This window comes from Papio anubis, chromosome 1 (genome assembly GCF_008728515.1).
Source record: "Papio anubis isolate 15944 chromosome 1, Panubis1.0, whole genome shotgun sequence".
NCBI lineage: Eukaryota > Metazoa > Chordata > Mammalia > Primates > Cercopithecidae > Papio > Papio anubis.
Genome location: NC_044976.1, coordinates 22,048,801 through 22,074,781, shown reverse-complemented (window position 1 = coordinate 22,074,781; position 25,981 = coordinate 22,048,801). Strand labels below are relative to the sequence as shown.

Here is a 25,981-nt window from a genome sequence, read left to right as displayed (position 1 = left end):
AGACCAGTCTGGTCAACATGGTGAAACCCCATCTCTATTAAAAATACAATAATTAGCCAGGCATAGTGGCACACCTGTAATCCCAGCTACTTGGGAGGTTGAGGCAGGAGAATGGCTTGAACCCAGGAGGTGGAGGTTGCAGTGAGCCAAGATTGCAGCACTGCACTCCAGCCTGGGTGACGGAGCAAGACTCCATCTCAAAAAAAAAAAAAGAAAAGAAAAAGAAAAAAAAAAAGAAAAGAAAAGAAAATAGCTGTGATTCAGCAATAATCATTGTCTCTCCTCGTCACTGCCAGAATGAGGAAGTGCTGGGTTCTGTCAACATAGGCTCTGACTTCTCATGAGGTGCAAGAAAGAAGCAGCATGAACAAAGGCATAGATTTTGCACCCAGAGACATGGATTCTAGTCCCACCTCTGACCCAAACTAGCTGCATGATCTTGGGCAGCCCCCCAGCCCTCTCTGGGCTTCAGTTCCCTCCTCTGTACAATGGGAAGGGTAGGGAAGAGGATGGTGCCTAGGATCTTCAAAGTCCCTTCCAACTCTGAAGTGCTGCCATTCTCTCACTGGCATGTGGGAACTGAGAGTGCTACGTGGGGTCATGAGACTTCTTCTTCTTTTATTTTATTTATTTATTTATTTTTTTGAGACGGAGTCTCGTTCTATCGCCCAGGCTGGAGTGCAGTGGTGCGATCTCGGCTCACTGTCACCTCCACCTCCGGAGTTCAAGCTGTTCTCCTGCCTCAGCCTCCTGAGTAGCTGGGATTACAGGCGCACCCCACGCCCGGCTAATTTTGTATTTTTAGTACAGATGGGGTTTCACCACGTTGGCCAGGCTGGTCTCAAACTCCCGACCTCAGGTGATCTGCCCACCTCGGCCTCCCAAAGTGCTGGGATTACAGGCCTGAGCCACCTTGTCCGGTCAGAGACTTCTGATTTCTGTATTTCCCTCGCTGATAGCCTCACCTCCCGTTTGAGTGTGTGCAGCACGTACAAATTGCAGAGGAACTGGGGAACTTCCCTGCCAGGCAATCCTTTGGCCTGGGTCCCCTTGGCTCTCCACTTTCTTTTTCTTTTCTTTCTTTCTTTCTTCTTTTCTATTTTTTTTTTTTTTTTTTTTTTTTTTTTTTTTTGAGACGGAGTCTCGCTCTGTCGCCCACGGGCTGGAGTGCAGTGGCGTGATGTCGGTAGAAGCTAAGCTATTTGAAATGCCTCAGAATTCCCAAAGAAAGCTCAGTAAATACCAGACAGATGAAACGGTCTTGCCCACTCCCCCTCTTTCAGTACCCACTTTTCTCCCTCCTCTCCCCTCATAATGTTTCCTCCCATCATCCGTCTACCTCCTTATTTCTGTCAGGGCTGTGAGATACCCTTCCAGTCTGGTATCTCCTCCTCCAGCCCCCTATGGCTCCCAAGTGATCACTAAAAAAAACTTGTGATCTGACTTCAGCCTACCCTTGCAGGATTGCTGCAGCAAACTGGATTACTCCCAGAGGCGTGATCACGGTTCGGTTCACTGCAGCCCAAACTTCCCGGGCTCAAGCGATCCCGAACCTCCCACCTCAGCCTCCTGAGTAGCTGGGACTCCAGAGGTGCACCACCACGCCAGGCTCAATTTGTTTATTTTTTGTAGCGACAGGCTAGTCTCCAACTTGTGGGCTCAGAGTGTTAGGATTACAGGCGTGAGCCACACTGCGCCTGGCTCAATGGACTTCTTAAATGTGAGTTCTCCGCACACACTGGGCCTTGCTCACCTCCACGATTTAACCTCGCAGTTAAGTCCCTTTTCAAGGTTTTTATTCGTTCTTCAGCGAAGCGCTGTCAACGCCTCCCTACGTCTTTCCGGGTTAGAGTACCAGAGGGCGCTCCGCCGACCCGAAGAGGAAGCAACTGGGGCCAACCTATCCGGGTTGTCCCACCCCTTTTTCCTTCCGGGCCAATCGTTAGTCAGAGTGGGCGGAGCCGCGCGCCAGCACCTGCGCATTAAGAGTGGGCCGCGTCGCCTCCGGGCAGCAATGCGGGCTCCGGGGAAGAGGTGGCGGCCGGCTGGTCCCGCGCTGTGGCTGCTGCTGCTCCTCCTCGGAGCGACCGAGTCGGTGCGTCGGGCCCAGCCTCTGCGCCGCTACACCCCGGACTGGCCGAGCCTGGATTCTAGGCCGCTGCCGTCCTGGTTCGACGAAGCCAAGTTCGGGGTGTTCATCCACTGGGGCGTGTTCTCGGTGCCCGCCTGGGGCAGCGAGTGGTTCTGGTGGAATTGGCAGGGCGAGGGGCGGCCGCAGTACCAGCGCTTCATGCGTGACAACTACCCGCCCGGCTTCAGCTACGCCGACTTCGGGCCGCAGTTTACCGCGCGCTTCTTCCACCCGGAGGAGTGGGCCGACCTCTTCCAGGCCGCGGGCGCCAAGTGAGTGTGGTCCCGGGGGGCGGCGCCCCTTCCCGGCTCGGGTGGCAGACAGGAGGTGGGGTGGGCGGCCAGCCGGGGCGCGCAGCTGCCGGTAGCCCCCATGACCCCGGGACCCGCGTGTGGCCTCCTGCGGCCGCAGGAGTGAGCGTGGCACACCTGATGAGGAGGAGGTACGTCTGGCTGGGGACTGATAAATGAAGGTTCGGGAGATGGCGGACTGGGAAGCCCTGGGTATCTACACCTGTGCACCGAGAGGGCTGAGTTAGGCCACTGATGTCCCTTTCAGATTGGCAGCCCTATCAGGACTCCAGGGTTTCAAATCAGTGGTGTGGAGCCTGGTTCTAATTCAACTGTGAACCTGGACAAGTCACTTCAGCCTCCTTGCAGCCTCTTCTATGGTTATAGAAGGGTTGTATCCTTTCCTTTCAGTCCTAATGTCTCTAAGAGGAAAAGAGAGGGGAGTTCTGGTGTGCAGTGTATTTGGGCAACAGTACAGATAGTCATTCGTTTGCTCCTCTCAATCCTTTGTACGTAGGAAGTGCCCAAGAAAGGTTTGACTCTGAGAACTGTTGGAACTTGGGGGTGGCTGGTTCAGACAACAGAGTAGAGAGCACTGGGGTGGGGATAAGGGGAGACCAGGACGCAAGAAGTTGTCAAGGCAGGGGCTTATCCTGAAGGAGTGAGCCTTGAGAGCCCTGTATTTCCAGGTGTTAAGTCAGGGAGTGGTTACTCTCAGCTTCTAGAAAGATTCATTCGGCTGCTGGGAGAGAAGTGGGTTGGAGAAGAGTAAGAATGGAGGCGGGGAGGTTTCCCCAGCCCCTGGCTTAGAGCAGTCTTCCATCCTTATCTTGGTTCCTAAGCTATCTTCCGGGTTTTCGTTTCTCTTGAACTTTGGATTCTCTTGTACAAAACAGAAATTATAACTGGCATTTAGTGTTTGCCATTAAATGTATGGGAGTATAAGACTTGATTAAGCAGAGACGTGTTTGTCTCCTAGGACCTTAGAGATCCATAACTTATAAGTGAGAAAAATTAAAATCTGGGAGATAGCCTCTTTCCCTGCCTTTTATTTCATGGATGAGGTGACTGGCCCAAAGAGAGGAAGAAATACAATGTCCTAGACTGCAGGTCTCATGACATCAAGGTTGTTTACACTGCACCAGGGTCTGCAAACTGGTCAGCGGGATTGGTCCTCTGCCATTTTTTTGTTTGTTTGTTTGTTCATTTATTTGTTTTGTTTTTTGTTTTTTTGTTTGTTTTTTGGGACAGAGTCTCGCTCTGTCGCCCAGGCTGGAGTGCAATGGCGTGATCTTGGCTCACTGCAACCTCCACCTCCTGGGTCCCGGTTCAAGCGGTTCTCCTGCCTCAGCCTCCTGAGTAGCTGAGATCACAGGCACGCACCACTACACCCAGCTAATTTTTGTATTTTTAGTGGAGACAGGGTTCACCATGTTGGCCAGGCTGGTCTCAAACTTCTGACCTTGTGATCTGCCCGCCTTGGCCTCCCAAAGTGCTGGGATTGCAGGCGTGAGCCACCGCGCCCAGACTCTGCCAGTTTTTTAAGGCCCATGAAGTGAGAATGGTTTTTACATTTTTAAAGGATTGTAAAAATTTTTAAAGAAGAATACACTACAGAGAGGAATGTGCCCCACAGAGCCTAAAAGGACTTGGTCCTTCAAGTCCTGGAGTTCCCTACTCTGGCCAGTGATTGAATCATAAAGTGCAGGTATTACCTGTTTTTCTGCCATAAAAGCAAATTAAATATTGAGTGATTTGCTTGTTATTTCAACACTTGCCTTTTCTCCCAGTTATTGGGTCTTTTGTTACCTCTATAATAAATGAGAGGCAATTTATGTAGGCTTGGTAAACCAAACAGCTTAGTTTTCTGTTTTCTTATTTTTTGTTGTTGTTGTTGTTGTTTTGAAACAGTTTTGCTCTGTAGCCCAGGCTGGAGTACAATTGCACGATCTCGGCTCACTGCAACCTCCGTCTCCCAGGCTCAAGTAATTCTTGTGCTCCAGCCTCTCAAGTACCTGGGACTACAGGCACACACCACCATACCCAGCTAATTTTTGTATTTTTAGTAGAGATGGGTTTTCGCCATGTTGGCCAGATTGGTCTTGAACCCCTGACCTCAGGTAATCCGCCCGCCTTGGCCTCCCAAAGTGCTGGGATTATAAGTGTGAGCCACCATGCCTGGCCAGCAAATGGCTTAGTTTTCTGTCATCTGCCATTTCCAGTAGAGATCTTTCTCCTTCAGGGCAAAGAGTGAAAGAAAGTTAATCATTCCTACCAGAAGTGTTGAAGAATCACAGAGCTAAGGTGCACTTCTTTTCCCTTACCTACTTCTTCCTTCCCTCTGGGCCTCCTTCTTCACTGGGGACTGAGGGTTGGGACTTCCTCAAATCTGCTTCCATTCCTGGAGCAATGCCCAAGGGGAATTGTGGCTGCAGCAGCTTCCTGGATATCACTAATATAGTCACTGGTACAAGTACATTTGTTGTGGTCAAGTTCTTTCGGCCATTTAAAAAGCCTCAGGCGTGCCTGGCAAGTTCATGCAAGTTCACTGCCCACTTCCTTTGCTCATGTGGTTTTGCTGTCCACAGGTATGTAGTTTTGACGACAAAGCATCATGAAGGCTTCACAAACTGGCCGAGTCCTGTGTCTTGGAACTGGAACTCCAAGGATGTGGGGCCTCATCGGGATTTGGTTGGTGAATTGGGAACAGCTCTCCGGAAGAGGTGCGTGTCTAGGGATGGTTACCGTGTCATCTCTGGATCTGGCTGTCAAGAGTTCTGTATCTTCTCTACTCTCGTGTGTTTTCTAGGTTTGCATTTAGCAAGTAGCCGGAAGGGCTTCTGGCCTTTGAATTAGCAGTGTTTGATGCTTCACAGTTTTCACGTGACCAAAGGGGACACCATTAGAGAAGTTCATGGCCATATTTGGTTAGATGAAGGATAACCAACATTGATGTTCTGTTTGAGGAGTAGGCTGAGTGTATAAATCGTAAAGTTTGATTGGAACACAGCCATGCCTATTCATTTGTGCACTGTCTATGATGGCTTTCAAGTTACAATTGGAGAGCTGAGATAAGAGACCAAATGACTTGCAAAACCTAAAATACTACCTGAACCTTTAAGAGTTTGCTGACTGTGCACGGTGGCTCAAGCCTGTAATCCCAGCACTTTGGGAGGCTGAGACAGGCAGATCATGAGGTCAGGAGATCGAGACCATCCTGGCTAACACGGTGAAACCCCGTCTCTACTAAAAAAAATACGAAAAACTAGCCGGGCGTGGTGGCGGGCGCCTGTAGTCCCAGCTACTCGGGAGGCTGAGGCAGGAGAATGGCGTAAACCCGGGAGGCGGAGCTTGCAGTGAGTTGAGATCCGGCCACTGCACTCCAGTCTAGGCGACAGAGTGAGACTCAGTCTCAAAAAAAAAAAAGAGTTTGCTGGTCGGGTATGGTGACTCACACCTGTAATCCCAGCACTTTGGGAGGCAGAGGCAAGCGAATCACAAGGTCAGGAGTTCAAGACCAACCTGACCAATATGGCGAAACCCTGTCTCTACTAAAAATACAAAAATTAGCCGGACGTGGTGGCGTTTGCCTGTAATCCCAGCTACTCAGGAGGCTAGGTAGGAGAATCGCTTGAACCCAGGAGGTGGAGGTTGCAGTGAGCCGAGATCACGCCACCGCGCTCCAACCTGGGTGACAGAGTGAGACTCCGTCTCAAAGAAAAAAAGAGTTTGCTGACTCCTGTCACCTGCTCAGTTTGTTTCTCAGCACTGTGCTTTGCTTATAGTCCTACTGTAAAACTCTGAGATGTTGATTAGACGTGGACTTTAGGAGTCACGATTTTTACCACGTTTATTTAGTCCGTGGGTCATATGATGAAATACTTCAGTTGTTTTTTATCTGTGCCATTGTTTCTTGCATCGTAAGGTTTTTGTAACACTCACCATTCTTTTTTTTTTTTTTTTTTTGAGACGGAGTCTTGCTCTGTCCCCCAGGCTGGAGTGCAGTGGCCGGATCTCAGCTCACTGCAAGCTCCGCCTCCCGGGTTCACGCCATTCTCCTGCCTCAGCCTCCAGAGTAGCTGGGACTACAGGCGCCCGCCACCTCGCCCGGCTAGTTTTTTGTATTTTTTAGTAGACACGGGGTTTCACCGGGTTAGCCAGGATGGTCTCGATCTCCTGACCTTGTGATCCGCCCGTCTCGGCCTCCCAAAGTGCTGGGATTACAGGCTTGAGCCACCGCGCCCGGCCAACACTCACCATTCTTAACCCAAAGCAAGCTTTATTGAGTATGAAATTAGGTCATCAACCACATTTCATTTCGTGTATGTTAAGAACTATTAGTAAATCTTAGATAAATAAAACAATAAACCTATATTCATTTCAACTGTGTGGAAAATGTTACTAATGATTGTTTCTGAGTACGAGTACTTTGGATATTTTATTTTCTATTTTCCAGTTTCTTTAAATATGAAATTTTATGATTGACAGGGAAGACATTTTTTAAAAATAGGACTATATGCTTTTTTGTTTTGTTTTGTTTTTGAGACAGAGCCTCACTCTGTTGCCTTTGCTAGACTCCAATGGCACAATCTCAGCTCACCGCAATCTCTACCTCCTGGGCTCAAACCACCCTCCCACTTTAGCCTCCCAAGTAGCTGGGACTACAGGCTCGCACCACCACACTCGGCTAATTTTTTAATTTTTTTGTGGAGACAAGGTCTCACTATGTTGCCCAGGCTAGTCTCAAACTCATGGACTCAAGGGATCCTCCCACCTCAGCCTCCCAAAGTGCTGGGATTACAGGCATGAGCCACCATGCCTGGCAGGACAATACACTATTGGGATAATTGACTTAAACGATAAAAGATGGTTTAAATAACATTTTGTTGTTAAGATATTTATGTATAAAAGGCAGTTATGTGTATAATCAAAAACACAGTAAACCTTATTTTGCTTAAGTGAATGGTGAATAATTTAAGAAAATGGTTTTGAATCCCATCCCTCTCTACATGCTCTTATGAGTGAGTCTCAATGAGATGAAAAAATGCTAGAACTGATTTTCCTTAAAACAAATTATTTGTTCTATGCTTAATGACAGTTGTCGTTCTGTTTTTCTGTTTAAGGAATATCCGCTATGGACTATACCACTCACTTTTAGAGTGGTTCCATCCACTCTATCTACTTGATAAGAAAAATGGCTTCAAAACGCAGTATTTTGTCGGTGCAAAAACAATGCCAGAGCTGTACGACCTTGTTAACAGGTAAGACACAGAAATATTTTGGCCCTACGACTTTTATCAGTGAAATCAGAGCTTCCAATAGGGTGCTGTTAAAGTGGAGGAGGGATAGGTATGAAAAAAATCTAAAAGACATCAAAATAATAAAAAGTGGTGGTTGTGGCCGGGCATGGTGACTCATGCCTGTAATCCTAGCACTTTGGGAGGCTGAGGTGGACGGATCACAAGGTCACGAGATCGAGACCATCCTGGCTAACACGGTGAAACCCCATCTTTACTAAAAATAAAAAACTTAGCTGGGCGTGGTTGTGGGCGCCTATAGTCCCAGCTACTTGGGAACCTGAGGCAGGAGAATGGCGTGAACCTGGGAGGTGGAGCTTTCAGTGAGCCAAGATCTTGCCACTGCACTCCAGCCTGGCAACAGAGTGAGACTCTGTCTCCAAAAAAAAAAAAAAAAGTGGTGGTTGTATTAAGACAAAATATGTTCTTTCCTCCTGCTTTTCAGAACTTCTGTCATGTGGTCATATTGCCTTATACATTGAAACAGTCACACAAAACCCAGGATGGTAGAAAGTCAAAATTTTAATTTCCTTCTTTTTTTTTTTTTTTTTTTGAGACGGAGTCTCGCTGTGTCGCCCAGGCTGGAGTGCAGTGGCCGGATCTCAGCTCATTGCAAGCTCTGCCTCCCGGGTTTTTACGCCATTCTCCTGCCTCAGCCTCCCGAGTAGCTGGGACTACAGGCGCCCACCACCTCGCCCGGCTAGTTTTTTGTATTTTTTAGTAGAGACGGGGTTTCACCGTGTTAGCCAGGATGGTCTCGAACTCCTGACCTCGTGATCCGCCCGTCTCGGCCTCCCAAAGTGCTGGGATTACAGGCTTGAGCCACCGCGCCCGGCCCTTTTTTTTTTTTTTTAATTCCCTTCTTACATGCCATTTTCCCTGTGTCAGGACCCTGGAGAAGGGGTTGGTTTGGCATCAGGCAGATTTGTGTTTGAATTCTGGCTTCTGTTACACACCTTAAATAGAACACTCTCCTGAGCTTGATTCTCACTCTGAAAAGTGGGGATAATAATGCCTTCTTTGTAGAGCTCAGAATAGTATGTGAAATGTATCTGTCACGGTGCCTGGTACAAAGGGTGTTGTTATTATTACCATTATTCTTTAAATGATCACTTTCACTTAGGGATTTGCCACTAGACTTCACTATGTTTTACCCCCGTTTGCCTTTCTCGAGCCTGGGGACTCATAGAGCACAGTAGACCCTTAAAGCTTCAGAGGCAGCTGCCTGGACCCTCACTTTAGAGCAAAGGAAAATCACCTTTAGCCAGGCGCGGTGGCTGACGCCTGTAATCCCAACATTTTGGGAGGCCGAGGCAGGTGGATCACTTAAAGTCAGGAGTTCGAGACCAGCCTGGCCAGCCAGGTGAAACCTCACCTCTACTAAAAATACAAAATTTGGCCAGGTGTGCTGGTGCAGTCCTGTAGTCCCAGCTACTCAGGAGGCTGAGGCAGGAGAATCTCTGGAACCTGGGAGGCAGTTGCAGTGAGCTGAGATAGTGCTACTGTACTTCAGCCTGGGCTACAGAGGAAAACTTTGTCTCAAAAAAAGAGGAAAGAAAAGAAAAATTACCTTGTATTCAGATTCTATACAGATGACTTCTCTTAAGAAAATAGTAACAGTTGTAAGAGACCATCAGAGGCATGGATTTAGACATCACTGAATCTGAAATCCCCATTCTTTTTTCATACTTGGCTGTGTTGCCTTGAACAAACTACTTATCTTTCAAGATCTTGGTTTCTCTATCTGTGAAATGGGGATAATAATATATCATAGAATCATGAGAACTAATGAGGTAATGAGTTTAAATTGCCTAGTACAATTTCTTATACAGAGTAAATCACAGACCATCTGTGTTATATCTTGCCACTTAGTGATCTTCCTAGAGTTTACCTGCTAATTATGGAGTACAGTGGACAGTTTGGTATCAGGCAGATTTGTATTTGAGTTCCAGCTCCTGTTACTTACAAGCCTTGTCAACTAAAACAAATTGCCCTGCTGAGCATCAAGTTCTTGCTGCTCAAATGAGAATAATGCTTACCATATAGGTATACACATATGTATCTATTTATACACACACACAATATGCATGCCTTATAGGGCTCAGAGTAATAATATGCTAAAGTACAAATGGGGCTGCAATGGATTCCATAAATCCTTTATAGTACAGACTTTGGTAATTATCCACAAAAATGCATTTTACAAATAGTTCAAACTCTTAAAACATCTTCAAAGCAAATCGTAGTCTTATAGTCCTGAAGCACCATTTTGTTTACTTTGCTTCCTTGAAACACCATTCTTAACTGGAATTAGTTGCTGAAAGGAAACCAAATTGTTTGTATGCTGATTACACCTCCATTTTCTTTTCTTTTTTTTTTTTTCGAGACGGAGTCTTGCTCTGTTGCCCGGGCTGGAGTGCAGTGGCCGGATCTCAGCTCACTGCAAGCCCTGCCTCCCAGGTTTACGCGCCATTCTCCTGCCTCAGCCTCCCATGTAGCTGGGACTACAGGCACCCGCCACCTCGCCCAGCTAGTTATTTGTATTTTTTTTTTTTTTTTTTGTAGAGATGGGGTTTCACCGTGTTAGCCAGGATGGTCTCGATCTCCTGACCTCGTGATCTGCCCGTCTCGGCCTCCCAAAATGCTGGGATTACAGGCTTGAGCCACCACGCCCGGCCTACACCTCCATTTTATAAAAGGCATAAAGAAAAAGATTAGGGAAGGCACAGTGACTCGTGCCTGAAATCCCAGCACTTTGAGAAGCCAAGGCAGGTGGATCACTTGATGCCAAGAGTTCAAAACCAGCCTGGCCAAGATGACAAAACACTGTCTGTACTGAAAATACAAAAATTAGCCACACATGGTGGTGCACACCTGTAATCCTAGCTACTTGGGTGGCTGAAGCATGAGAATCACTTGAACCCAGCAGGTGAAGGTTGCAGTGAGCCGAGATCACAGCACTGCACTCCAGCCTGGGGGACAAAGCAAGACACTGTCTCAAAGAAAAGGAAGAAAGGAAAAGATCGGGAGGAAATATACCAAAATGCTGTGTTTGTTTTAAACAGTGGTTTTATTAGCAAATCTTTTCAGTTTTCCACATCCTCTGCACTGTGATAATTTTTATGCCACATACTTTCAAAATGGAGGAAAATTAATTTTAAAATATTTATTCCAAAAATCAGTCCACAAGTCAAGTGCAGTGGTGTGCACCTGTAGTCCCAGCTACTCAGGAGGCTGAGGCAGGAGGATCTCTTGAGCCCAGGAATCTGGGACTATAGTGCACTATGATCGTACCTGTTGATAGCTGCGGGACTCAAGCCTGGGCAACATAGCAAGATCCCATCTCTAAAAAAAAAAAAAAGGTCTATAAGATATTACTGTGAACATAGATAATAAGCTCTGTCCTGATCACCTGTCTTCCAGCTATAAACCTGATCTGATCTGGTCTGATGGGGAGTGGGAATGTCCTGATACTTACTGGAACTCCACAAATTTTCTTTCCTGGCTCTACAATGATAGCCCCGTCAAGGTATGTGATTATATGACTTCTTTCTTATTTATCTCCTATGAAGAAAGAAAGTACAAGGAGCCAAACTCTAGAGTAGACGACAGCAGCAGGAGCAATAATAAACAGGAATATCAACATGGGGGCAGTAGGGACTGGGGCACTTAATGGATGTTAAAGTTTCTCCTTTAATCTTCCCTGGCTCCCTTAGAGTATAAGCTTTCTTCTCCTTTAGTTCTTTTTTTTTTTTTTTTTTAATTGAGACAGAGTCTTACTCTGTTGCACAGGTTGGAGTGCAGTGGCGTGGTCTCCGCTCACTGTAACCTCTGCCTCCCAGGTTCAAGTGATTCTTCTTGCCCTCTGAGTAGCTGAGATTACAAGCGCCCACCACCCTGTCCAGCTGATTTTTGTGTTTTTAGTAGAGACAGGGTTTCACCATGTTGGCCAGGCTGTTCTCGAGCCCCTGACCTCTGGTGATCCACTCACCTTGGCCTCCCAAAGTGCTGGGATTACAGGCATGAGCCACCATGCCCGGCATTCTCCTTTAGTTCTTAACTTTGACATTATAGGTTTAAACAATGGTAAATTTACATAGTAGACTAAAAATAGTAATTACAATTCCCAGACCACTACAGAGAAAATAAACTCTATTAAGCAAATGTTATAAATGAGAAAATCACCAAAAATATATTAAAATGTATAATAAAATATAAAGAAAACATATAAAAGACATAAAGGCCAAGTGCAGCAGCTCATGCCTGTAATCCCAGCACTTTGGGAGGCCAAAGCAAGCAGATGACTTGAGCCCAGGAGTTCGAGACCAGCCTGGGCAACATAGTGAGACCTCGTCTCTATAAAAAAACAAAATTAACTGGGTGTGGTGGCACAGATGAGTAGTCCCAGCTACTCGGGAGAGTGATGTGGGAGGATCACTTGAGCCCAAGAGGTCAAAGCTATAATGAACCTAGATCGTGCCATTGTACTCCAGCCTGGGTGACTGAGCAAAACCCTGTCTCCAAAAAAATAAAGAAAACATATATGCAAAACATACAAAATTAAATGGTAGGAATAAAATGCAAATGTCTGCAATCCCAACTACTCTATGTTGATTTTATAGTTTAACTCTCAGGGGGCACACTCACTTCCCTTATATGCAAATCCTTGGGGGAATGTGGCCTACCCAGTACCCCTCCCTATAATCAACACTATTAGGCAGTGCATAATGGCTGCCCATTTACAGTTTGTATTTTAGTGTACTTGCAAAGTAGCAGAAACCCCAATCTTCACTATAGCAAATTTCAAAATTGTACATGTTCTAGATTTGTTGTGGATTTAAAAGAAAAATCTTAAGTGTAAATCCAGTTTATATTGAGGTACCTTGGTAGTTCATAAATGTCTAAGGGTCTTATTGGGTCTCTATTACTAAGCTCAGAAAATGGGAAGAAAGAAAAAAACAGATTCTATATGATGCACAGAGACAGATTAAGAGTGGTTTTCTGAGGCCGGGAGTGGTGGCTCACCCCCGTAATCCCAGCACTTTGGGAGGCCGAGGCTGGTGGATCACGAGGTCAGGAGTTCAAGACCAGCCTGGCCAAGATGGTGAAACCCCGTCTCTACTGAAAACACAAAAATTAGTCAGGCGTGGTGGTGGGTGCCTGTAATCCCAGCTACTCAGAAGGCTGAGGCAGAGAATTCCTTGAACCCAGGAGGTGGAGGTTGCAGTGAGCAGAGATCGTGCCACTGCACTCCAGCCTGGGTGACAGAGCGAATCTCCATCTCAAAAAAAAAAAAAAAAAAAAAAAGTGGTGTTCTGGAACTTGATGAATGTTTACGACGTCCCAGATGTGCGGTGCATCCCTGGGTAATGAACTCTGATGTGATGTCATATCGTAATTGTCTGCATATCTGTCTCTGCTAGTCTCTGCTGGATTGTTGAGGGCAAGAACTCTGTTTTATTCACCTTGGAAACCCAGTGTCTGCCACAGTGTGAGCCTCATGGTAGTTGCCGAATAAATAGGATAAGTAGGTGGGTGTTGAACCAATAATTCAGATTGTTAATACCCCATTTGTCTCTGAAATGGCGTCTATGTATATATTCAGGGTGTATACCCCTGGAGCCAGGTCGCTTGCTATGTGAAGTTACAGTCTAGTGTTTGTGCTTAAGGAGTATCATAGAAGGAAAAACAATTAGCCAAAGGTGCAGGATTGGAAAAGGGAAGAAAAGATCAACCCCAGTGCCATTTAAAAAGCATGACTAGCTAGACAACCTGAGCCTTTTTGGCCTCTTTTTTTTTTTTTTTTTTTTTTTTGGAGATGGAGTCTCACACTGTTGCTCAGGCTGGAGAGAGTACAATGACATGATCTCGGCTCACTGCAACCTCCGCCTCCTGGGTTCACACGATTCTCCTGGCTCAGCCTCCCGAATAGCTGGGATTACAGGCGCACACCACCACACCTGGCTAATTTTTTGTATTTTTAGTAGAGATGGGGTTTCACCATGTTGGCCAGACTGATCTTGAACTCTTGACCTTGTACTCCACCTGCCTCGGCCTCCCAAAGTGCTGGGATTATAGGCATGAGCCACCGCTCCCCACTGGCCTCTCTTAAACGATAATTCCTCAGCAACTAGGACCTTCTATGTGACTGTGTGTCAACCCATCTTCACACTAGCTTTGCAGACATATGGGGACTGTAGGTTCTCCTTCATTTCTACCAGGATTTATTGAGAACCGGTGCTGTAGCATGCCGCATGCTAAGCCCTGGAAATGCTGAATGAATGGTTTCTGCCTTTAGAGAACTAGTCTGGGCCGGGCGCGGTGGCTCAAGCCTGTAATCCCAGCACTTTGGGAGGCCGAGACGGGCGGATCACGAGGTCAGGAGATCGAGACCATCCTGGCTAACACGGTGAAACCCCGTCTCTACTAAAAAATACAAAAAACTAGCCGGGCGAAGTGGCGGGCGCCTGTGGTCCCAGCTACTCGGGAGGCTGAGGCAGGAGAATGGCGTGAACCCGGGAGGCGGAGCTTGCAGTGAGCTGAGATCCGGCCACCGCACTCCAGCCTGGGCGACAGAGCCAGACTCAGTCTCAAAAAAAAAAAAAAAAAAGAACTAGTCTGAAGAGAAAGACAGACATACAAATGAAGTACATTATAGGGTGACCAGTAGAAGTATGTCCTTAGGTCTCCACAATCCATAGACAACTGGCTCGAATGCCAAAGTGGAGGGTACTGCATTAGCTTCTGTGGGATGAAGGAGTGCATGGCTGTGTCTGTCCTTGACGGGCTGAGTGTACAGGGAGCATTCATATCACCTGAGGACTCTGAGAAAGGGGAGGTGTGGCGAGGAGCGACCTTTACTCACTCTGTGCCAGAGTCTGGGTACACTGTCACTTTTATCTCTCCCTCCCAAACCCCTGTGAGGTGGGTGATATTTGCTTTTGGATTTTGTTTGTTTGGTTGGTTTTGTTTGTTTTTATAGATAAGGTAACTAGACTTAAAAGGTAAAGTTACCTGCCTAAGACCCCTTGACTACTAGGTCGTGGAGCCAGCTATGAACCTCAAAGCCCTCGATAATCTTGTAACCAGGTAATAAACTCTGATATGATGTCATATTGTAATTGTCCACATATTTCTCCTCTGCTAGTATCTGCTGGATGGTTGAGGGCAAGACCTCTGTTTTATTCACCCTGGAGACCCAATAATCTGCCCACAGTGTGAGCCTCATGGTAGTTGTTGAGTAAATACCTATTGAATAAATGGATGGGTAGGTGTTGAATGAAGAATTAGGATTGTTAATACCCCATTTTTCTCTGAAATGGCTTTTACATACCTGTTCTTGAATTGATCTTGTGTTGTCCGTTTCAATTCTGTGACCCCATGATGCCCAGACATTGGATTGAACTAGTTACAAATAATGACTATTCTTCTATTTCTCTTTGGCACTTAACTAGCTTCCTTAGGAGAAACTTCCATACCAATGCAAATGACTCTAAAACAGGCAAGAAATGGGAATTTAAAACTTTTATTTAATCTCCTTTTGCCATGATGAGTTGAACATGGTTTCAGGTTTCATTTGTTTTTGTTTTTGTTTTTGAGACAGAGTCTTGCTCTGTCGCCCAGGCTGGAGTGCAGTGGCACAATCTCGGCTCACTGCAATCTCTGCCTCCTGGGTTCCTGCGATTCTCCTGCCTCAGCCTCCTGAGTGGCTGGGACTAAAGGCACATGCTACCACGCCCAGCTAATTTTTTGTATTTTTAGTAGAAACGGGGTTTCACCATGTTAGCCAGGATGGTCTCGATCTCCTGACCTCATGATCTGCCTGCCTCGGCCTCCCAAATTTATCTTGTATTGGCCACCCTGTTATAAAATATGCTGCCATATTTAACATTTACATTAAGATATTCCATGTATGATTTGTCATTGTTCAGCTAAACCCTTTTTTTTTTTTTTTTTTTTTTTTGAGTGGGATTGGCTTTCCTTTACCTAGGTAAGGTTGGGATTATATAGTTGGAAAACAGCCTGCCATGGGTTCAGATACCTGATTTGTAGTTCCAGCTTTTAAAACTGTCTAGGGGCATGGTCCCAGGCAGGTCCTCTCCTGTCCATTTCTCTTCTTTTTTTTTTGAGACGGAGTCTCGCTCTGTCACCCAGGCTGGAATGCAGTGGCGCGATCTTGGCTCACTGCAAACTCTGCCTCCCGGGTTTACGCCATTCTCCTGCCTCAGCCTCCTGAGTAGCTGGGACTACAGGTGCCCGCCGCCACACCCGGCTAATTTTTTGTATTTTTAGTAGAGATGGGGTTTCACTGTGTTAGCCAAGACGGTCTCGATATCCTGACCTCATGATCCACCCACCTCGGCCTCCCAAAGTGCTGGGATTACAGGCGTGAGCCACCGTGCCTGGCCCATTTCTCTTCTTATAGAATAAGTGGTTTACCAGATGATCTTTAAAGCAGGCTCTCCCAGCCCTGACATGTATCTCTGCCTCAGTACTGTTGACATTTAGGGCTGAATATTTGTTTGCTATGGGGGCTATCCTGTGCATTGTAGGATGTTTAGTAGCATCCCTGGTCTCTACCCACTAGATGGCGTACCACCCCAGTTATGACAGTCAAAAATGTCTCTAGACTTTACCAAATGTCCCCTCCAGAGCAAAATTGCCCCCAGTTGAGAACCACTGCTCTAGACTAACTTTCTTGCTTTCAAATAGAGCCTTACCAAAGTGCATTACATAAAGAAGTCAAGTGGCTTTACTCCTCATGACCAAGTATTCTTTCCCTTATTAGGATGAGGTGGTAGTAAATGACCGATGGGGTCAGAACTGTTCCTGTCACCATGGAGGATACTATAACTGTAAAGATAAATTCAAGCCACAGAGCTTGCCAGATCACAAGTGGGAGATGTGCACCAGCATTGACAAGTTTTCCTGGGGCTATCGTCGTGACATGGCAATGTCTGATGTTACAGAAGAATCTGAAATCATTTCGGTAAGAGCACCTTTGAGTTTTTTGTTTTTTTAATGAAATGGGGTCTTGCTCTGTCATGCAGGCAATAGTGCAATGGCACGATCATACCTCACTGTAACCTCAAACTTCTGGGGCTCGAGTGATCCTCCCACCTCAGCCTCCTGAGTAGCTAGAATTACAGGTATGTACCTCTACATCCAGCTACTTTTTAAATTTTTTGTAGAGACAGGGTCTTGCTGTGTTGCCCAGGCTGGTCTCAAACTCCTGGCCTCAAGCGATCTTCTAGCCTCAGCTTCCCAAAGCACTGGATTACAGGCATGAGCCACGGCACCTGGCCTGAGTTCATTATTTTTTAACTATGGATCTCAAACCAGCTTTTTAAATTATTATTATTACTTTCTAACATACTATATGATTGATTGTAATTATTTTTTTTCTCTCTTTTTTTAAATTTTACTTTAAGGTCTGGGATACGTGTGCAGAGTGTGTAGGTTTGTTACATAGGTATACATGTGCCGTGGTGGTTTGCTGCAAACTATCAACCCGTTGTCTGGGTTTTAAGCCCCGCATGCATTAGGTATTTGTCCTAATGCTCTCCCTTCCCTAGCCCCCCACACTCCAACAGGCCCTGGTGTGTGATGTTCCCCACCCTGTGTCCATGTGTTCTCATTGTTCAGCTCCCACTTATGAGTGAAAACATGCGATGTTTGGTTTTCTGTTCCTGTGTTAGTTTGCTGAGAACAATGGTTTCCAGCTTCATCCATGTCCCTGCAAAGGACATGAACTCATTCTTTTTTATGGCTGCAAACCCGGTTTTTTTATGTAAGAGTGATGTCCAGCTTCATCCATATCCTTGCAAAGGACATGGATTCATGCTTTTTTATGGCTGCAAAACCAGCTTTTTTATGTAAATGCAATGGAAGCACTCTGGATAGAAGTGCAGATCAATAGAACCCTTTTTTTTTTTTTTTTTGAGACGAAGTCTCGCTCAGTCGCCCAGGCTGGAGTGCAGTGGCCGGATCTCAGCTCACTGAAAGCTCCACCTCCCGGGTTTACGCCATTCTCCTGCCTCAGCCTCCCGAGTAGCTGGGACTACAGGCGCCCGCCGCCTCTCCCGGCTAGTTTTTTTTTTTTTTTTTTTAATTTTTTAGTAGAGACGGGGTTTCACCGTGTTAGCCAGGATGGTCTCAATCTCCCAACCTCGTGATCCGCCCGCCTTGGCCTCCCAAAGTGCTGGGATTACAGGCTTGAGCCACCGCGCCCGGCCAATAGAATGCTTTTAAGGACATTGAATAGACTAACAGAAACTGTCCAAGGAAATAATTGGAATTACACAAGAAAGTTGTGCAGAAGTCCTTTCCAGGATTATTTGTATGTATGTATATATGTATGTATGTATGTGTGACCAAATTTCACTCTGTCACCCAGGCTAGAGTACAGTAGTGCGATCTCGGCCTGCTGCAACCTCCGCCTCCCGGGTTCAAGCGATTCTCCTGCCTCAGCCTCCCGAATACCTGGGAATACAGGCACATGCCACCATGCCCAGCTTATTTTTGTGTTTTTAGGAGAGATGGGGTTTCTTCATGTTGGCCAGGCTGGTCTCAAACTCCTGGTAACCATAAAAATGTTGACAAATTTAATATGGGTTAATGCTTAGAGCACTGAGTGAAAAAATAAGTTACATATTGGCTCTGGGCACAGTGGCTCACACCTGTAATGCCAATACTTTATCAGGCCAAGGTGGGAGGATCCTTTGAGGCCAGGAGTTCAAGACCAGCCTGGCGGACATAGAAAGGTCCCATCTCTATTATTATATATTTTTTTTCCATAAAGTTACGTATGGGCTGGGCATGGTGGTGGCTCACACTTGTAATCCCAACAGTTTGGGAGGCCAAGGCAAGAGGATTGCTTGAGGGCAGGAGTTCAAATCCAGCCTAACCAATGTAGTGAGACCCCATCTCTATTTTAAAAAATTAAAATTGGCCGGGCGCGGTGGCTCAAGCCTGTAATCCCAGCACTTTGCCGGGAGGCGAGCCGAGGATCACGAGTCAGGAGGTCGAGACCATCCTGGCTCACGGTGGAAACCCGATCTCTACTAAAAAATACAAAAAAACTGTGAAGGCTGGTGTGAGAGCCTGTAAGTCCCAGCTACTGCGGGAGGCTGAGGCAGGAGAATGGCGTAAAACCGGGGTGAGAGCTTTCAGTGAGCTGAGATCAGAGGCATTTACACTTCAGCCTGGTGACAGGCAGACTCCATCTCAAAAAATAAAAAATAAAAATAAAATAAAATAAAATAAAAAAATAAAATAAAATAAAAATAAAAGTAGCTGGAGCGCGGTGCTCCGCCTGTAATCCCAGCACTTTGGGAGGCCAAAATGGTTACAAGGTCAGGAGTTGAGACCAGCCAGCCAATATGGTAAGCCCGTCTCTACTAAAAATCCAAAAAAAATTAGCGGTCATGGTGGCATGCCTGTTGACAAGTCACCAGCTCTGTCGCCCAGGCTGGAGTGCAATGGCGCAATCTCATTTCCACTGCAGCCGCCTCCTGGGTTTACAGCATTCTCCTGCCTCAGCCTCCCGAGTAGCTGGGACTACAGGCGCCCGCCACCTCGCCCGGCTAGATTTTGTAATTTTTTTTTTAGTAGAGATGGGGTTTCACCGTGTTAGCCAGGATGGTCTCGATCTCCTGACCTAGTGATCCACCTGTCTCGCCTCCCAAACTGCTGGGATTACAGGCTTGGGCCACCGCGCCCGGCCAAAAAATTTTTTTAATAAATAAATAAATAGATAAGTTACATATTATTACAACTCTATAAAGTTAACTACATAGGAAAAAGACTGGAAGAAGACATCAAGAGTTAATGGTGTAGTGTCACTTGGAGTACTGTAAATGAATTCTTACAATTAATTCTTTAAATTCCTTTTTTTTTTTTTTTTTTTTGAGATGGAATTTCGCTTTTGTTGCCCAGGCTAGAGTGCAATGGCATGATCTCAGCTCACTACAACCTCCACCTCCTGGGTTCAAGTGATTATCTTGCCTCAGCCTCCCAAGTAGCTGGGACTACAGGTACCCACCACTGTGCCCAGCTATTTTGTATTTTTAGTAGAGACAGGGCTTTACCATGTTGGCCAGGCTGGTCTCAAACTCCTGACCTCAGGTAATCCACCTGCTTCGGACTCCCAAAGTGCTGGGATTACAGACGTGAGCCACCACGCCTGGCTGAATTCTTCAAATTTTCTATAATGAATTTAAAATTTTCTCTATATAACCTTAGTTTCCTTCTTTTTTTTTTTTTTTTGAGACAGAGTCTTGCTCTGTCGCTCAGGCTGGAGTGCAGTGGCACGATCTCGGATTACTGCAAGCTCCGCCTCCTGGGTTCACACCATTCTCCTGCCTCAGCCTTCTGAGTAGCTGGGACTACAGGCACCTGCCACCACGCCTGGCTAATTTTTTGTATTTTTAGTAGAGATGGTGTTTCACTGTGTTAGCCAGGATGGTTTCGATCTCCTGACCTCATGATCCGCCCGCCTCAGCCTCCCAAAGTGCTGGGATTACAGGTGTGAGCCACCGCGCCTAGTCTATATAACCTTAGTTTTTCTGAGCTGCCTGGATATGTATAATACCTGTTTAAGGTCACAGTAAAAACACACACACCCGAATCCCACTCCAGAAGCCGTAAAGAATGTATGTCTTGGCTGGGCGTGGCGGCTCACACCTGTAATCCCAGCACTTTGGGAGGGTGAGGCAGGCAGATCACAAAGTCAGGAGTTCAAGACCAGCCTGGCCAACATAGTGAAACCCCATCTCTACTAAAAATATAGAAATTAACCAGGCATGGTGGTGCACGCTTGTAGACCCAGCTACTCGGGAGGCTGAGGCAGGAGAATCACTTGAACACAGGAGGTAGAGGTTGCAGTGAGCCGAGATCATGCTACTGCACTCCAGCCTGGGAGACAGAGCAAGACTCCGTCTCAAAAAAAAAAAAAAAAAAAGAACGTATCTCTTTATAGCAGTTTTCCCAAAGGGGCAGCATGTGCATTTATATAACCCAATGCATAATGTCCTGAAATTCTCAGCTTCCCTGCCCACACCTCACATTTCTGGGGCATGACCCTTCCCACTCACCCAGCGCCATGAGAAGTACAGTATCACAGGAAGTGCTCCATGGCCACTCCCTGAAATTCGAGTTAATGTAATTATCCATCTTATAGCATGATTTTTCAGTTTATTCACATGAGCCTAACCTGCTTTTATAGTGACAAAAATATAGAGAGAGAGAGAATTTTTAGCTCAGGTGTGGTGACTCGTGCCTGTGATCCCAGCACTGTGGGAGGCCAAGGCAGGTAGATCACCTGAGGTCAGGAGTTTTGAGATTGCCCTGGCCAACATGGTGAAACTCTGTCTCTACTAAAAATATGACAATATTAGCTGGGTATGGTGGCGCATGCCTGTAATTCCAGCTACTCAGGAGGCTGAGGCAGGAGAATTGCTTGAACTAGGGAGGTGGAGGTTGCAGTGAGCCGAGATCACGCCATTGCACTCCAGCCTGGGCGACAAGAGTGAAACTCTGGCTCAAAAAAAAAAAAAAAAATTTAAAACAGCAGAGGATATTTACCAAACAGTGTGCCCTAGATTCTTTCTCTTCTCCTACTGTCTGTTTTAAGCATGATGCCAGACTTGGCTTTCCTAGCTAGACTTTCACTGTGTCTGTTCTCTCCAGGAACTGGTTCAGACAGTCAGTTTGGGAGGCAACTATCTTCTGAACATTGGACCAACCAAAGATGGATTGATTGTTCCCATCTTCCAAGAAAGACTTCTTGCTCTTGGGAAATGGCTGAGCATCAACGGAGAGGCCATCTATGCCTCCAAACCGTGGCGGGTGCAATGGGAAAAGAACACAACATCTGTATGGTGAGTCTCGTCTTCTGTTGTGTGTAAGAACAGGATGGTGCCCCATCTGGAACTGGTATCTCCTTGGGTCCACAATGTTACAAGCCAGGCTGGAAGTTGCCTTGAGAAAATCCAAAAGCTGTCATTTTCCCATAAAATTTGTGCCCCATTTGAGTTATGTCTTAGGCTACTGGGTTATCTTTGACCAGTGAGGGGAGAGAGTAGGTTTGGTGAAAAGGGAAGGAGCAACAAAGCATCCGTCAATTTATTGAGATTATTACCCTGCCCCCTAAAAATAGTAATAACGAATGCTTGGGTTGCACAGGGCCCCATTCTAAATTCTTTCCATTCATACTTGGACTTCGGGATCTAGTTATTTGATCTTGGGTCCCATTTTTTTCCACTGCAGAATGGAGTGACGATACTTTATAGTGTTGTTGTGAGGATTAAATGAGATGAGTGCCAGGCACAAACTAAGTGTTCGATTAAAGGGAACTGCTTATATTATACCAGAGAGCTTAGGTCTCTGGATCTAATCCTTCCATTAATCCCTCTGTTTTGGATGAGTTTCTGTTTAGTGGTTGTCTTAGTCTGTTTTCTGTTGCTATAACTGAATCCCACAGGCTGGATTTTTATTTTATTTTATTTTATTTTTAGACAGTCTCACTCTGTTGCCCAGATTGGAGTACAGTGGCACAATCTCAGCTCACTGCAACCTCTGCCTCCCGGGTTCAAGCACTTCTCCTGCCTCAGCCTCCAAAGCAGCTGGGATTACAGGCACCCACCACCATGCCCAACTAATTTTTGTATTTTTAGTAGAGACGGGGTTTCACCGCATTGGCCAGGCTGGTCTCGAACTCCTGGCCTCAAGTGATCCACCCGCCTCTGCCTCTCAGAGTGCTTGGATTACAGGCATGAGCCACTGCACCTGGCTTACACTGGATAATTTTTAAAGAATAGAGGTCTATTTAGCTCACAGTTCTGGAGGCTGGGAAGTTCAAGAGCATAGCACCAGCATCTGGTGAGGGCCTTCCTGCTACATTATGACATGGTTGGGGACAAGAGTGGGCATGTCCACTCAGGTCTCTCTTCCTCTTATAAAGCCATCAGTCCCATCATGGGGCCCTACCCTGATCACCTTATCTGATCCTAATTACTTCCCAAAGGCCTCACCTCTAAATACTGTACCATCAACATATGAATTTGGAGATTAAGTTTCCAACACATGAGATTTGGGAGACACATTCAAACCATAGTAGTGATTTTCATCCTCTTCTCTAAAGATAGTGAAATTTCAGAACAGGCCAGGTGCGGTCTCAGAAAAAAAAAAAGAAAAAAGAAAGAAATCTCTGAACAACAAATCTGTCTTCATTGCATATCTTGTCCTTGTTATAGTCTCTGCTATTTTCACATGGATTTGGAATAGAAAAGAGATTTGAATAATAAGGTAAATGGCCTCATTTATTTGAAGTAACTGGTGTAGGAGTTAATTTTTAAAGACAACTTGACCCAATTGGCAGGGAAAATGGAGTATATCACCAGATAGAGTTGTATAAACTGCCTCCTTCCTGCAGACCTTCATTGGTAGTGAGTTATTGGTGCTCCCTATTAGCAGTGACAGACTCAAGGACTGGGATTTGGTAGATAATTGAAAGGCGAATAAGTGGCCTTGTGCAGTGGTTCACACCTGTAATCTCAGCACTTTCGAAGGCCAAGGTGGGAGGATCACTTGAGCCTAGGAGTTTGAGACCAGCCTGGGCAACACAGCAAGACTCCATCACTAAAAAAGAGAAATTCGGCCAGGCACAGTGGCTCACGCCTGTAATCCAAGCACTCTGAGAGGCCAAGGTGGGTGGATCACCTGAGGTCAGGAGTTCAAGACCAGCCTGGCCAACATGGTGAAACCCCGTCTTTACTAAAAATACAAAAATTAGCTGGGCATGGTGGCAGGCACCTGTAATCCCAGTTACTCAGGAGGCTGAGGCAGGAGAATTGCTTGAACCTGGGAGGTGGAGGTTGCAATGAGCCAAGATTGTACCACTATACTTCACCCTGGACAAGAGTGAGGCTCTGACTCAAAAAAAAAAAAAAAAAAAAATAAGGAGCCAGGTGCAATGGCTCATACCTGTAATCCCAGCACTTTGGGAGGCCGATGCAGGTGGATCACTTGAGGCCAAGAGTTTAAGACCAGCCTGTTCAACATAGCAAAATGCCATCTCTACTAAAAATACAAAAGTTAGCCAGGCATGGTGGCGCACACCTGTAATCCAGTGACTCGGGAGGCTGAGGCACAAGAATTGCTTGAACCCAGGAGGCAGAGATTGCAGTGAGCCAAGATCATACCATTGCACTCCAGCCTGGGCAACAGAGTGAGACTTTGTCTCAAAAGAAAAAAAAATTAAAATTAACATTAAAAGGGAATGCATAAAGTTGTATATCAGGATAACAAGCCAGGTATCTTTGACAGTGTTGTTTCTGTTTTCCCAGGTATACCTCAAAGGGATCAGCTGTTTATGCCATTTTTCTGCATTGGCCAGAAAATGGAGTCTTAAACCTTGAATCTCCCATAACTACCTCAACTACGAAGGTAAGGAGGCTCAGTCAGTCCTAAGATGTAACTTTCTGTAAAGGAATTGGCAGATTCATCCTTTCTTCCTTCCCTGCCAGGTTTCTCCCATATTCATACCTCTTTTAGACTGGCTTTCCTGCCCTGGCCCAGCATGGCCGTTTCCCACCATAGTCAGCCTGTATTCTCTACTCATTAGTGCATTACCAGTTGGTTTCATTCCCTTTTGTTTTCTGCAGATAATGATGCTGGGAATTCAAGGAGATCTGAAGTGGTCCACAGATCCAGATAAAGGTCTCCTCATCTCTCTGCCCCAGTTGCCACCCTCTGCTGTTCCTGCAGAGTTTGCTTGGACTATAAAGCTGACGGGAGTGAAGTAATCATTTTAGTGAAAGAAGAAAGAGGCGCTGCCTGCTGTTTTGCTGCTTCAGTTTTCCTCTTATAATACCATCACTATAATCAACAAACTTGTCTTCTCCACCCAGAGATGGCTTTTCCAACACATTTTAATCAAAGGAACTGAGTACGTTACCCCGATGTCTTAATGGACCAAAGATCTGAGATCCATTTGCGATTATATCTGTATCAGGTCAGCAGAAGAAGGAACTGAGCAGTTAAACTCTGAGTTCATCAATTCTAATATTTGAAATTATCTACAATGGAATCTTCCCTCTGTTCTCTGATAACCTACTTGCTTACTCAATGCCTTTCAGCCAAGTCACCCTGTTGCCTATGGGAGGAGGTGGAAAGGATTTGGCAAGCTCAGCCACATGCTATTTAGTTAGCATCAGTTGTCACCAACACTATGCAAAGGGCAGGAGAGCCTTGGGGGAAAGGAAAAGGCTAACCAAGCTGCTATGGTCAACTCTTCAGAAATTTCCAGAGCAATCTAAGAGCACCAAACAAAATTCGCTATGTTTACAGTGATACTATTAAGAAAATGAATGTGATTCTGCTCTGTCTTTTTAAATATGATCAAATAAAAAAATGTATGCATCACATCATTTCTACCAAAAAAACATGGGATAGCTTTCTTTTCCTAGTTTCAACTTAGACTGCTTATAGCTTTATGATCAGTTTCTGATTTGTGTGGTTTTTTTTTTTTTAATCTTGCAAAATCTCCTTAACGCTGAACAAAAAAAATGTAATTCCTGTGTTTTTTCTGCTTCTCACTTCTAATACCATTCTTCTGAGTTGACTACCAGTTCAGCCTCTTTGTTATAGATCTAATCAAGTTTTCTATTTCATTTTTCCTTAATAGATATGTCTAGAAATCTTGTTTTGTTTTGTTTTGAGGCAGAGTCTTGCTCTGTTGCTCAGGCTGGAGTACAGTGATGTGATCTCGGCTCACTGCAACCTCCACCTCCCGGGTTCAAGTGATCCTCCCTCCTCAGCCTCCCAAGTAGCTGGGACTATAGGCACACGCCACCATGCCCAGCTAATTCTTTTTTTTTTGTAGAGACGGGGTTTCACCATGTTGCCCAGGCTGGTCTTGAACTCCTGGGCTCAAGTGATCCACCTACCTCACAGCCTCCCAGAGTGCTGGGATTACAGGTGTGAGCCACCACACCCAGCCAAGTAGATATATTTAGAAATCTTTACCCAACATTTAAAGAATATATGTTTTTCTCAAGCACGTATGGAACATTTGCAAATCTCAAATACCAAAGAAGCAGCATCATATAAGCTATTTAGTGTGTCTACAATATAATTAAAGAACAATAACAAAAACTTGGAGAAGAAAAAAAACTAAATTTTAAAATACACTAAATAACTCATTGTGTTACTGATTCGTAAATTTATGGATTGTGCCATGAGATATAAAGAATTCCAAATATGTA

General features: G+C 45.6%; 2 protein-coding genes across 2 annotated transcripts in view; both read left to right on the top strand.

Annotated features, from left to right (window-relative positions):
- CNR2 (cannabinoid receptor 2) overlaps positions 1 to 5,121 on the top strand; it is a 50,525-nt gene extending 45,404 nt beyond the window's left edge. The window contains exon 3 of the transcript XR_002521596.2: positions 5,010 to 5,121. The gene's annotated coding sequence lies outside the window, so the exon portion shown is untranslated. The remainder of the gene's footprint in view (positions 1 to 5,009) is intronic.
- FUCA1 (alpha-L-fucosidase 1) lies at positions 1,166 to 25,159 on the top strand. Its single transcript, XM_003891322.4, has 8 exons — positions 1,166 to 2,403; positions 5,010 to 5,144; positions 7,545 to 7,682; positions 11,139 to 11,244; positions 16,504 to 16,704; positions 21,405 to 21,595; positions 24,062 to 24,161; positions 24,380 to 25,159. The coding sequence occupies exons 1-8, from the start codon at positions 1,706 to 1,708 to the stop codon at positions 24,518 to 24,520; spliced, it is 1,710 nt and encodes a 569-aa protein (XP_003891371.3). The 5' UTR covers positions 1,166 to 1,705; the 3' UTR covers positions 24,521 to 25,159.
- The last annotated feature ends 822 nt before the right edge of the window (positions 25,160 to 25,981 follow it).